At 39.2% G+C, this 12,658-nt stretch overlaps 1 protein-coding gene across 4 annotated transcripts in view; it reads left to right on the forward strand.

Annotated features, from left to right (window-relative positions):
• Positions 1–12,658, forward strand: part of TMEM62 (transmembrane protein 62) — a 43,714-nt gene that overhangs the window by 4,401 nt on the left and 26,655 nt on the right. Inside the window, exons 1-4 of one of the 4 annotated variants that reach the window (XM_029952770.1) lie at positions 3,977–4,345; positions 4,622–4,733; positions 5,828–5,965; positions 9,130–9,175. In XM_029952770.1, the coding sequence (XP_029808630.1) occupies positions 4,166–4,345; positions 4,622–4,733; positions 5,828–5,965; positions 9,130–9,175 (476 nt within the window). In that variant the 5' untranslated portion in view covers positions 3,977–4,165. Of the gene's footprint in view, positions 1–3,976; positions 4,346–4,621; positions 4,734–5,827; positions 5,966–9,129; positions 9,176–12,658 lie in introns of those variants that run through there. The other 3 variants (XM_029952772.1, XM_029952773.1, XM_029952771.1) reach the window with 3 other exon arrangements.

The raw sequence follows: 12,658 nt of genomic DNA on the forward strand, positions 1-12,658 counted from the left end.
TGACCATGAAACTGCGTGGGTTTGAGCCCCAAGTCTGACTCTGCTGATGGCGCAGACGCTGCTTGGGATTCTTTGTCTCCCTTTCTCTCTGCCCCTCCCCCACTTATGTTCTCTCTCTAAATGGAGAGACATATCTATTTGGCCCATCTCTAAATACCACTAAATAAAATAAATAAATGAATTTAAAAAAAAACAAACCCTGAGCCAAAATCAAAAGTCAGACACTTAACCAACTGAGCCACCTAGGTACCCTGAGCATTTTTTTAAAAGGTTTATGGATTCATGCTTCATGGCAGGGATGGCAGAGTAGCATCTGTATCTCAGGAATCTGAAAGCTTACAACCTTACAACTGCTTCTCCATCTATCTCACATGTTTAAACCCATGTAAAGCATAGATTTAAGGTCATCCAAACTTGCCCTGATTGCCTCATTCCAAAGGGGCTATATAGTCATTGTTTCTTTTACCCAACCATAAAATGACTTATAATGGTGATCATTTTAATAGTAACCTAAGATCAAGCTTTCCACGTTTATTTTTTAATTTAGTATTTATTTATATATTTTTTAATTGTGGCAAAATACATGTAACATAAAATTTACCAATTTAATCATTTTAAGTGCACATTGCGTATATTTTAGCTATGCAGTGGCATTAAATACATTCAAATTGTTATGCAACCATCACCACCATCCATCCCCAGAACTTTTGCATCTTGCAAAACTGAAAATCTGTACCTATTAAACTTTTAATTCCTCATTTCCCCCTTCTTCCAGACCTTGATAACCACCATTCTACTTTCTGTCTGTCTGATTTGACTACTCTTGGTACCTCACGTAGGCGGAATCATACAGTATGTGTCCTTTTGTGAGACTGGCTTATTTTACTGGCATAATGTCCTCAAGCCTCATCCATGTTGTAGCATGTGTGAGAATTTCCTTGATCTGTGATATCTTACTTTTGCAGGAGTTTCAGGTTCCTTATACAGACCCTTAAGTACCTAGGTGAAATTCTCCTCAGTTTCCTGAAGAGTGAACAGTGTTTCAGTTTAGGTAATGATCTGAAGGTAATTTTGACAGCTAATGTTTGTAAGAGTCACATAGTTCAGTTGGTGACTATTGATGATACTATACATTGTTTGTGAAATGCCCAAGGGATACATTCCCCCTTAACTTTAGTTCTAGGAAAGTTTACTTTCATGGTGAAATGCTACTTGATTTCGTTATGAGATAACAAGAAGTCCACCTTTCTCCTTTGACTGACAGGAACTGAGAATCACCTTTTATGATGATTTGTAGTGATTAGCTGTCAAACCAGTATTTCCTTGGACAATCATTAACCATAATTAAATTAATAATTCCTGTTTCTACTCACTTTGAACACTGCAAGAGAAGCAGCTTGGTTACAATTCAGTGTCGGCAATCCAGATTGCTGACCTTTGTGACTTTAAACCAAGTTTCTCAGTCCAAAATGTCTTAGCAGCAGGTCTGTTCCTATTCTCTGTCATATAGCTTCTTGTTGTATTCTATTTCTAGGAAATGATACTCATGTATTTTTTAAAAATCAATTTTTACTTATTTTTGAGTGAGAGAGTGCAAGAGAGACATTGGGGGGTGGGGCAGAGAGAGAGGGAGACACAGAATATGAAGCCGGTTCCAGGCTCTGAGCTGCCAGCACAAAACCCAATTCAGGGCTCAAGCTCACGAACTGAGATCATGACCTGAGCCAAAGTTGGTTGTTTAACCAACAGAGCCACCCAGGTGCCCCTGATTCTATTTTTAAGGTTCCTCCAAGGTCTATCCAAATGCATATTATATATGCCACATTGCCTGTGATTTAAATCAGATCATCTCAACCATATCTCCCAAATTTGGTTTAAAGATATTTCTATATCTTTTAATTTTTTCTAGTGCAGTATTAGACAAAACTAAAACTTTATTCATATGGACAGTGCTGTCTACATATACATCATAGCCCTAGTTCCAAATTTGGGTTCCAAATTTTGACACTAAGTTTTAACTATCTTTTTTTCTCCTCTCAAATATCCAATCACCTGTCAAATTCTGTCATTTCTGTCTTTACAATTTTTTTTACATCTGATCCTTTTTAAAAATGTTTATTTATTTTTGAGAGAGGGAGAGACAAAGCACCAGCAGGACAGGAGCCAAGAGAGAAGGAGACACAATCTGAAGCAGTCTGCAGGCTCTGAGCTGTAGCGCAGAGTCCAGTGCGGGGGTCTACCTAATGGACCATAAGATCATGACCTGAGCTGAAATCTGACGCTTAGCCAACTGAGCCATCCAGGCACCCCCTGATCCTTTCTAATCTCAATGTCACCCTTTCCCACCTTCCTTCTTCAGGACTTTATAATTACCCACTACCTGCGATCTTGGTCTATTTGGGCTGCTAAAACAAAATATCACCAACTGGGTGGGTTGCAAACAGTAGAAATTTATTTCTCGCAGTTCTGGAGGCTAGATGTCTAAGATCAGGTGCCAGCATGGTTGGGTTCTGGTGAAGCTCTCTTCCAGGTTGTAGATTGCTGACTTCTCACTGTCTCCTCACATGGTAGAATTGGAGAGGGATCTCTCTAGGGTCTCTTTTATAAGGACACTAGTTTTGTTCACAAGGGCAGAGCCCATTGCTCAATACCATCATATTGAGTATTAAGATTTCAACATAAAAACTTTGTGAGGACACATTCAGATCATAGCATTAGATTATTCCAATATTGTTCTAACAGGATTGTCTGCCATACCTCTCCTCTGTCTAATTGGTTCCCTATGCTGTTGCCAGATCTATCTTCACTCTTAGCATTTATACAGGCCTTCAAAAATGTGGCTCAAACTAAAGGTCTGGTCCAATTACCACTATTCCTCTAAGCATATCCAGGCCCAGCCAAACTGAAACTCACTGTCTCCTCAAGCTGTTCTGCATTTTCTCACCTTAATGCTTTGGTTCATGTTAGATCCTGATGGAAAGTGCTTCTCCCCACCCCACCCCCAGTCTCTGCCACTCAGAAATACTATCCATCCTCTCTATATGCCACCTCCTTCAGTAAACTCCTCTTGATTCTAAAGATGTGATCTGTACTGGTTTTAACCTCCTCTAGCCTTTTATATCTGGTTGTCTCTTGTGCCAGTTGCATGTTGGTCTTATATTAAACTTATTTGTGTATTTCTGTCTCCCACATAAGCTTCTAAGATAATGAACCATAGTTTTTTAGCCACTTACATTTCTTTATATTTTCTGCTTAGATCAATGTCTTGCTTTCCAAAAGTACACAGGAAAGCATGTAATGAATTGAAATCGGCATAACTCCAATATCGGCAACATATCATCCACCCCCCAAAATAACTCAAGGAGGGGCTTAAAAGGGTGCTATTTGTATAAAAATGTTTATTCAGAACAGCGATATGTTTGTTCAGAACATTCCTAACAAACAATCCAAAAAAGTTCAACAATAACAGAATGGTTAGATAAATCAAAGGCAGGACCCAAATCTAATTCTTCTCCTGTGCCTGTCCATAGGGAATATTAACAGTTTATTAAGTGAGCGGTATAATACTCTAACGGGATGTTATATAGCCAAGCGCAAATGAAATCAGATTTAGGTAAAAAATAACATAACAAAACATACTTTTTACATATATTGAAAACCTCTGGAAGCACGTTGTTAATAATCATAAGGGCCGGGAAAAAGTCAGCTGTCACATTTGTACAGTAACTTAAAAGGCGTCTTCATACTTACTTTGATTCTCACAAACCTGTGAAGTACGCACGGGAGGCATTATTAACCCCGTTTTACAGGTAAGGAAACTGACACATTGGGGTCAGGAATGATTGACTAAGGCGGAGCCCGGACTCTAGCTTCCGCCTCCCGGACTAGGGTTCTTTGCCTGCCACTCCTCTGCAACCCTGATTGGCGCTGGAGATCTCAGTTTCCTTTCCTTCTCCGGCATTCGGTTTGCAAACCCTGCCCCCAAGGGGAGACGCTGGCGGCTGGCGAGTGGCGGACGCGCTCAAGGCGCAGGTGCGGCGGCTGCGGGCAAGCTGCGCCTTAGGCCCAGCGCGACCATAGAGTTCGGAAGTCCGGCCAGGGCAGCTCGCGGGGGCTTTGCACCCGCCAAGCCCGGGACGGAGAGGGCAGCGCCCGAACCGGCGGAATGGCCGCAATGCTGGCCCTCAGGGTGGTCATGGGGCTGGCGGCAGCGGCCCTGGCGGCCGTGCTCTTGGAGCACTATGGCCTGGCTGGGCAGCCCTCGCCGCTGCCTCAGGCCCGCGCTCCCCGGAGCCCGCACCCTGCGCCGGGCCCCGGAGCCGGCCACATCTTCTGGGGTCTGCAGGTGACGCAGCGGGAGCACGGCGCGGGGTGGGTGCAGAGCCAGACCGACGCGGTGGGATGTGGGCATTTTCCGCTGGGGCGCCACTGCTGCGGCTGCAAACTCCTGGCTGGAGGGAGGCTCACTCCTTTCCGGGGGGTGGATGGGTGGGTGGCGGGGTTCGTTCTTGTACTGCATCCTTGCCTTTTCCATGCGCCTTGAGAGAGCTGCCGGGTCGCCTGCTGTCTGTGCTTCCTCCTCCTGATTCAGATATCTCTGTTTAATACCTGCTTTCGGCAGATATCCGACATTCACCTGAGCAGGTTTCGCGATCCAGGCAGAGCTGTAGACTTAGAGAAGTTCTGTTCAGAAACTATTGGCATCATTCAACCAGCTCTCGTCCTGGCAACAGGTAGGGAGGGTTGCCGTGCCGTCGTGTTGTTCTGTGGTCCGATGGTAGAATGGTAGCCTAAGCTGCAGCTTTTCACTTTGGGGACTTTGGGAACACTATAGCCCCAGCCCCGGCTGAGTCTTGTAGAGGAGATGGGACATTGCCTTCCCTTTGCCTATGGGTAACGGAGTTGCCACCTTGCAGTAGCAAAATTTTGTCAAAGCAGAAGCAAGCCTCGTGATACTAGTTAGTATATCGTCTGCTAGATCTTATATCTGTACCTGTTTGTCGTCGTTGTAGTTCTGAGTTTGAGAGAGAATTAGGGAAAGTCCTTTAACCACAAATCAGAAGTTATCGTTTTTTTAAAAAACTAAAATTTTCTGTTTATTTGTTTGTTTTACAACATTAGTCAACCTTATGTTGTCAATTGTTTGAGGCTTAAAGTGACTCAGGACTCGGCATCTCTTGGCACTTCTGTGCCTTGGGTTCCCTAGACCATTTGCTCCCAAAATGTGTTGGAGGAGAAGCTAACAAAAGCGTCTGTCTTGTCTACTAGGGGACTACCCACCTTACTGAAACACCTCTGCTGACATGATGGAGTATCAGTCCCTGTTTTATGGAAAACTTCTATTTCAACTGTCTGTTTCATTTTCTAGAAATTTTGGCATTTCATTGTTCAAACCACATCTTCCAGACTGCTTCTTGCTATAAAAATAACACTCGGTCAGATTACATACCCTGATTTTGGGTGTGGAAAATATGGTTGTCATAGATATGAGGCATCTGCCCAGAGTGTTGGAATTTCTTATAGTTTTCATTTTTATCAGTTTCAGGATGCATTTTGTATTGCTCACTTTAAAGATAATTTTTCATAACTCATTTCTAATATCACAGGAGGTTAAATAGGCACTTGCTAACCCAGATGAAACAAAGTCCTTGCTGAGAAAATCTTACTTTATATGGCTTGCTGTGGACATAGATGGAATCATAAGTTGTTATGTTTATACATGTTAGTACTTTAAGTATCTTTGTTCCTTCAGTGTGCATTTAAAAACATTATTTAACCCCCCAGGGCTTATTGTGCCTTGTGATTCAAATGTTATATAAATCTACAGGAGACCTCACTGATGCCAAAACAAAGGAACAATTTGGATCCAGGCAGCATGAGGCAGAATGGCAAACTTACCATGGTATTCTGAAGAAGACAAGGGTCTTGGAAAAAACCAAGTGGCTTGACATCAAAGGAAATCATGGTAAGAGTCAGGACCCACATAAAATTAAAACAATTTTTTTCCCCTTCAAGAGCCTACATTCTCTAGTTTAGATTATAAAATTATAAAATGGGAATATTGTAACATAGGTTTAGATAGACTGGATAGACTGAAGGCCACAACTCTGAAATACAACTATATTATGTGATTTAAAACATCACGTGTCACTTTTAGCCTGTGATGGGAAAGTTGGTATGGCCCTTTCTTCTTTACACGAAGGAAAGCTTCTGGCAAAACCTATGCAGGAAGATGTTTAAAAAATATATACATTTTGAGCACCTGTCTGGTTCAGTCATAAGCATTTGACTCATGATCTCAGGTTAGTGACTTCAAGCTCCACATTGGGCATGGAAGCTACTTTAATTGAATGAATGAATGAATGAAATACATTTTGCTAATAGAAAGAAACTACCACCCATAAGTCTATATACTATATGATATCATTTATATGACATTCAAGAAAAAGTAAAACTATGGAGAACAGTTTATGGTTGCCAAGGGTTGGGGTTGGGGCAGAGGCTGACTACAAAGAGGCATCATGAGAGAATCTGGGGAGGTGATAGAACTGTTCTGTATTTCCATTTGGTGGTAGGTACACCTATGCATTTGTCAAAGCCCAAAGAACTGTAGATCACAGTGAATGGATTTTGCTGTATATACAGTAAAAAATTACAATGGCAAAGAAACCTCCGTATGCATGAGGAGAGAAAATGGATAATCCCTTCCCAATTTTTAGATTATTATTATAGCATCAGTAGGGAAATTAACTCTTCTGCAAAGTGTTTAATGCTAGGTTTGTTTGTTTTATAAAGGTTGACTTTCTTGTTGCTTCTTAAGTACTTTCATTTGATTATTAACTGCTATTGTGTACCTAACTATATATTTTTTTAAAGCTATCATTTGAAACAGTTAATTATACCTGGTGAAATGCATAGCTATTGGTTGGATCAGAAAATGCCATCTTTCTTTTTTTTTTTAATTAATTAATTTATTTATTTTTTATTTAATAGTTTATTGTTAAATTGGTTTCCATATAACACCCAGTGTTTATCCCCACAAGTGCCCCCCACCATGACCATTACCCCCTTCCCTCCCCTTCAGTCCATGGTTCATTTTCAGTATTTAATAGTCTCTCATGATTTGTGTCCCTCACTCTCCCCAGCTCTCTTTCCCCCTTCCCCTCCCTACAGTCTTCTGTTAGGTTTGTCCTGTTAGACCTATGAGTGCAAACATATGGTATCTGTCCTTCTCTGCCTGACTTATTTCGCTTAGCATGACACCCTCGAGGTCCATCCACTTTGCTACAAATGGCCAGATTTCATTCTTCTTCATTGCCATATAGTACTCCATTGTATATATATACCACATCTTCTTGATCCATTCATCAGGTGATGGACATTTAGGCTCTTTCCATGAGAAAATGCCATCTTTATAAATAGTTCTTACAAAGAACCTAGGAATCTTTAGTTGATGTTGGGATACCTGGCTTATAGCTTTCTCTGATGTACCCTAGAAGTGTGGCCCCAACTTACCATGCATGGTTCAACTTAGCAATGGTTTGACCTAAAATTTTTGGACTTTACTGTGTTGTAAAAGTGATATGCATTCAATAGAAACTATCCTACAAATTTTGAATTTTTATCTTTTCCTCGGCTTGTGATATGTGGTATGATACTCCGGTGATACTGGACGGGATCACCAAGTTAAACAGCCAATAACCTTACAGCCGTTCTGTGGCTATGCAACTATTCCGTTTTTCACTCTAAGTATTCAATAAATTACATGAGATATTCAACACTCTAAGACAGACTTTGCATTAGATGATTTTGCCCAACTATAGGCTAATGCAAGCATCCTGAGCATGTTTAAAGTAGGTGAGGCTAATCTCTTGTTTGGTAGGTTAGGTGTATTAAGCGCATTTTCTTTTTTTTTAATGTCTTTTTTAAATTTATTTTTGAGAGAGGGAATCAGAACACAAGCAGGGGAGGAGCTGAGAGAGAGGGAGACCCAGAAGTGGAAGCATGCTCCAGGCTCTGAGCTGTCATCACAGAGCCTGATGCAGGCCTTGAAACCATGAACTATGAGATCAGGACGTGAGCCTAAGTCAGATATTTAACCAACTGAGCCACCCCGGTTCCTCTAAATGCATTTTCTACGTAAATATTTGCAACTTTTAATGGATTTGTCTGAACATAACTGCATTGAAAATTAAGGAAGATCTGTATTTACATTTCCCTTATTTTTCTGATCCTAATTGATGGTACAGGTCAAGGTCTTTTGCAATAAATAGCATGTCTGTACATATTTAAAAAATTTTTTCAAGCCAAGCTACTTTCTTTCAAGGAATAAATTATCAGACTCTTGTGATTATATCTTGTGAACGGAGCTGTCCTTTGGAATTCATGATAATCTAATCTGACTTATATAGGCACAATTGTGTTTATATACATGTTATACATTGTGTTGAGATAGGAGGAAACTAATTTTTATTAAGGTTTAACTATAACAGTGTAGTTCTTTTAGTAAGAGGATTACATACACAATAATATTTCTTTTGGCCTAAATTGGACATACAGTTAATTCTCTAAAGTTATCAAAAATGTAGTACATTCTTAGAATTCTAGGCTGAGGTAATTAATTTTAGTTATTGCAACCAGGAAATCAAGCTTTCTGAAATCATTATTATTCCTAGATAAGTGTTCTAGGACCACCATATCCCTTACCATTATATAACTCTTTTCTTACTGAATCTTTTTAAGATTTAAGAAGAGAGGGATTTTGGCCCTGTTACCAAAGTGATCTGCTGTTTAGAAACACTTGGCATGGATTTATATATCAGGCATGTTTCACAATATCAAAACAGCAGCAACAGTAGTCCAATCTTACAACTTCAAATTGATTTATACTGAACAGTATGTAATATCAACATATTTATTATTCTCCAGTATACTAGGTGTCTTAAACAAGTTTCCAGATAATATGAATTCTTTTAATAAGATTTAAGATTTATCAAGGTAATTAATTTATTGGCATTCTAACATTTAAAGGATTATTGAAAGTATTGCCATTTTGCTTTAGTCATTAACATGTCTGTATTGTCCTTTTTAATATAGATGATATTTGTTTGTTTGTTTGTTTTTGATTAGATGTATTCAACATTCCAAGTCTGGAGAGTGTCAAGAATTATTACAGGTACTGTAATGAACAGAAGACCATGAAGTAGTACAAGGAGGGTGCAGTCAAGTCAATGAATGTGTGAAAATATTTTTTAAGTAACAAAGTTCCTATATAAAGACCCTTTGGTAATTTAGAATTTTTGTGTATTCAGTGACAAATTGAGTTCTTTTTTTTTCTCCCAAGACTTTTTCTTTCTTTTAATTCCCTTTAATTCATATACTGTAATGCTTTATTGCCTAATGAAGACTTTCAATATTTCACACAAACTTTTTTTTCCATTGATGCATAGCAGAGGTCATTTTTTAATTTTAATTTTTTTACTAAGGTATGACTGATATATAACATTATATTCATTTCAGGTGTACAACATAAAGTTTGATGTTTGTGTACATTGTGAAATGATAACCACAATAAGTCTAGTTAAAACCCATCACTACACATACTTAAAACACTTTTTTTCTTGTGATAAAAACTTTAAAAATCTACTCTCACCAACTTTCAAATATACAATAGAGTATTATTGATTGTAGTCACTGTGCCATACATCAGAAGTCATTTAGGTTAGAGTTTGTCACCAGAGCATTATGGATTTTAGGAATACTGAGAAACTGATTTTCTCAGCCTCTCTGGTGGCTGAGGAGCCCAGTTGGTCACCCTGGCTGCTGTGTCCTTTCATCCCAGTGTGTCACAGAAATATTAGAATTTTCTTTACCTGCCATGAATGTGAAAAAGATTATGAAAATGAAGGCTCTTTGAATTAGAGACCAGTTCTCTAATTTCAATGTGTTGGGCTTCTTTTAGTTGTAATTTCACTTTCAGTTCCAGGGTATTCAATAGTTTTATCTTACAATGTCAATTATTCAAGTAGTGAGAATTTATTGAGAGCCCATCATTAGTTGGATAATGTGAGAGACACAAGAGTTAATATTAAAAAATATAGCCTAGTATCCATAATCTACCAGGAACTCACCCAACTCCACACCTGAAAAACAAATAATCCAGTGAAGAAATAGGCAGACATTTCTCCAAAGAGGACATCCAGATGGCCAACAGACACATGAAATGATGCTCAGTGTCACTCATCATCAGGGAAATACAAATCAAAATCACACTGAGATACCACCTCACGCCAGTCAGAGTGGCTAAAATGAACAAATCAAGAAACTAAAGATGTTGGCGAGGATGTGGAGAAATGGGCACCCTCCTACACTGCTGGTGGGAATGTAAATTCGTACAACAGCTCTGGAAAGCAGCATTGAGTTTCCTCAAAAAACTAACAATAGAACTCCCCTATGACCCAGCAATAGCACTGCTAGGAATTTACCCAAGGGATACAGAAGTGCTGATGCATAGGGGCACATGTACCCCAATGTTCATAGCAGCACTTTCAGCAATAGCCAAATCATAGAAAGAGCCTAAATGTCCATCACCAGAGGAATGGATCAAGAAGATGTGGTTTATATATACAATGGAATACTACATGGCAATGAGAAAGAATGAAATCTGGCCATTCATGGCAATGTGGATGAAACTTGAGGGAGTCATGCATGCTAAGTGAAATAAGTCAGGCGGAGAAGGACAGATAACATATGTTTTCACTCATAAGTGTAACAGGAGAAACTTAACAGAGGACCATGGGGGACAGAAAGGGGGGAAAGAGTTAGGGAGAGGGACGGAAGCAAATCATGAGAGGCTCTTGAATACTGAGAACAAACTGAGGGCTGAAATGGGAGTGGGAGAGAAGAAGGGGGATGATAATGCATGGAGGAGGGCAGTTGTGGGGCTGAGCACTGGGTGTGTTATTTTAACCAACTTGACAATAAGTTATTAAATAAACAAGATAAATAAATTAAAAATATAGCCTCTACCTTCAAGGAAGTTCAGTTAAGGGAGATAAGAATTGTTTAGGAAGCAATTAAAAAAGAACAATGAAGGGATGACTGATGAAATGCTAGATTATTTGGTATACATGACAATCACTATGAGAAATCAGAAAGGGCAGAAATCAGCATGGAGCCGACTTAGAGGAGACTTTATTATTGAGATTTAATTGACATATAGCATTGCATAAGTTTAAGATGTATAACCTGTTTATGTGATACATTTATATATTGTGAAATGATGACTATGATACATAGAGTTAGCTAATGCCTTGGTTACCAACACATAAGTATCATTTCTGTTTTGTGGTAAGAATAATTAAGATCTAGTCTCTTAGGGACTTTTTTTTAAGTTTACATATTTATTTCGACAGAAAGGCAGAGAGAAAAGGAGAGAAAGAATCCCACACAGGCTCTGCACTGTCAGCACAGAGCCTGATGTGGGGCTCGATCCTATGAACTGTGAGATCATGATCTGAGCCAAAATCAAGAGTCAGACACTTAACTGACTGAGCCACCCAGCTGCCCCAATTCTGTTAGTGACTCTCAAGTTTTTAATACAGTACTGTGGATTATAATTACTATGCTGTGCATTAGATCTCCAGAACTTGTGTATCTACTAGTTGCAAGTTAGAGAAGACTTTATAAAAGAAGTTAAAACTCCATCTTAAAAGATAGGTAGCATTTGGAGAAGTAAGAAATTTTAAGGTGTGTATGTATGTATATATGTATATGTATATATCTATTTTTTTTACATTTTTAAAAAAAGTTTTTATTTCTTTTGAGGGAGAAAGCACAGTGGAGGAGGGGTAGAGAGGGAGAGGAGAAAGCAAAAATCCCAAGTAGGCTCTTCACTGCCAGCATGGAGCTTGATGCAGGGCTTGAATTTATGAAGTGTGAGATTATGACCTAAGTGGAAGTTGGTTGCTTAACAAACTGAACCACCCAGGTACCCCAAGGGGTATATTTTATGTAAAACCCCTTAGCTTTAAAACTAGAATGAGCTCTTAGAGACAGTAGGAAACTGGCATCACCAGAATAAAGGATCATTTTGAGGACTAGTATGACATCAGGTTGGTAGCTTAGGAATCTCAGTGACAAGCATAGAAATTTAGATGTGTTGAGTAATGGTTCATCATTCAGTACAGATTCCTAAGGAGACAAGTCACATAATGAAATAATATTTTATAAAGGGCAATCACACAACAAAAAAAGAAAAAAGATAGGGATAGTAAGGAATAAAGAGGGAGATTGGTGTTTTGTAGAGCAAACAGGAGAGTCCTGTAATAGTCCTGCTGTGATATGGAAGGGCCTGAAGTGATAGACAAACCTGTCTAACAAAGTGCATCGATGTGGTGCTGGCGACCTCAGCTAGAGGGTGGTAGGTCAGAAAGCATTGGTTAGCTCACATGTAATTAGTCACCATAACTTGGAGGGTGAGGTTGTCGTCTTTTGTTAATGTGAGGAAGGAAAAGGTGAGAAATGAAAATTTTCTATTATCTGTATCTTTGATGGTGACTATGGAATTGAACTAAGAAACATTTTCAAAGAAAAATTAATAGGACTTAGGGTCTTTTATTGGAAGAGTGAGCCTTTTAGTCACCTGAAAGTTTGTTAC

This window comes from Suricata suricatta, chromosome 9, assembly GCF_006229205.1.
Source record: "Suricata suricatta isolate VVHF042 chromosome 9, meerkat_22Aug2017_6uvM2_HiC, whole genome shotgun sequence".
Classification (NCBI taxonomy): Eukaryota; Metazoa; Chordata; class Mammalia; order Carnivora; family Herpestidae; genus Suricata; species Suricata suricatta.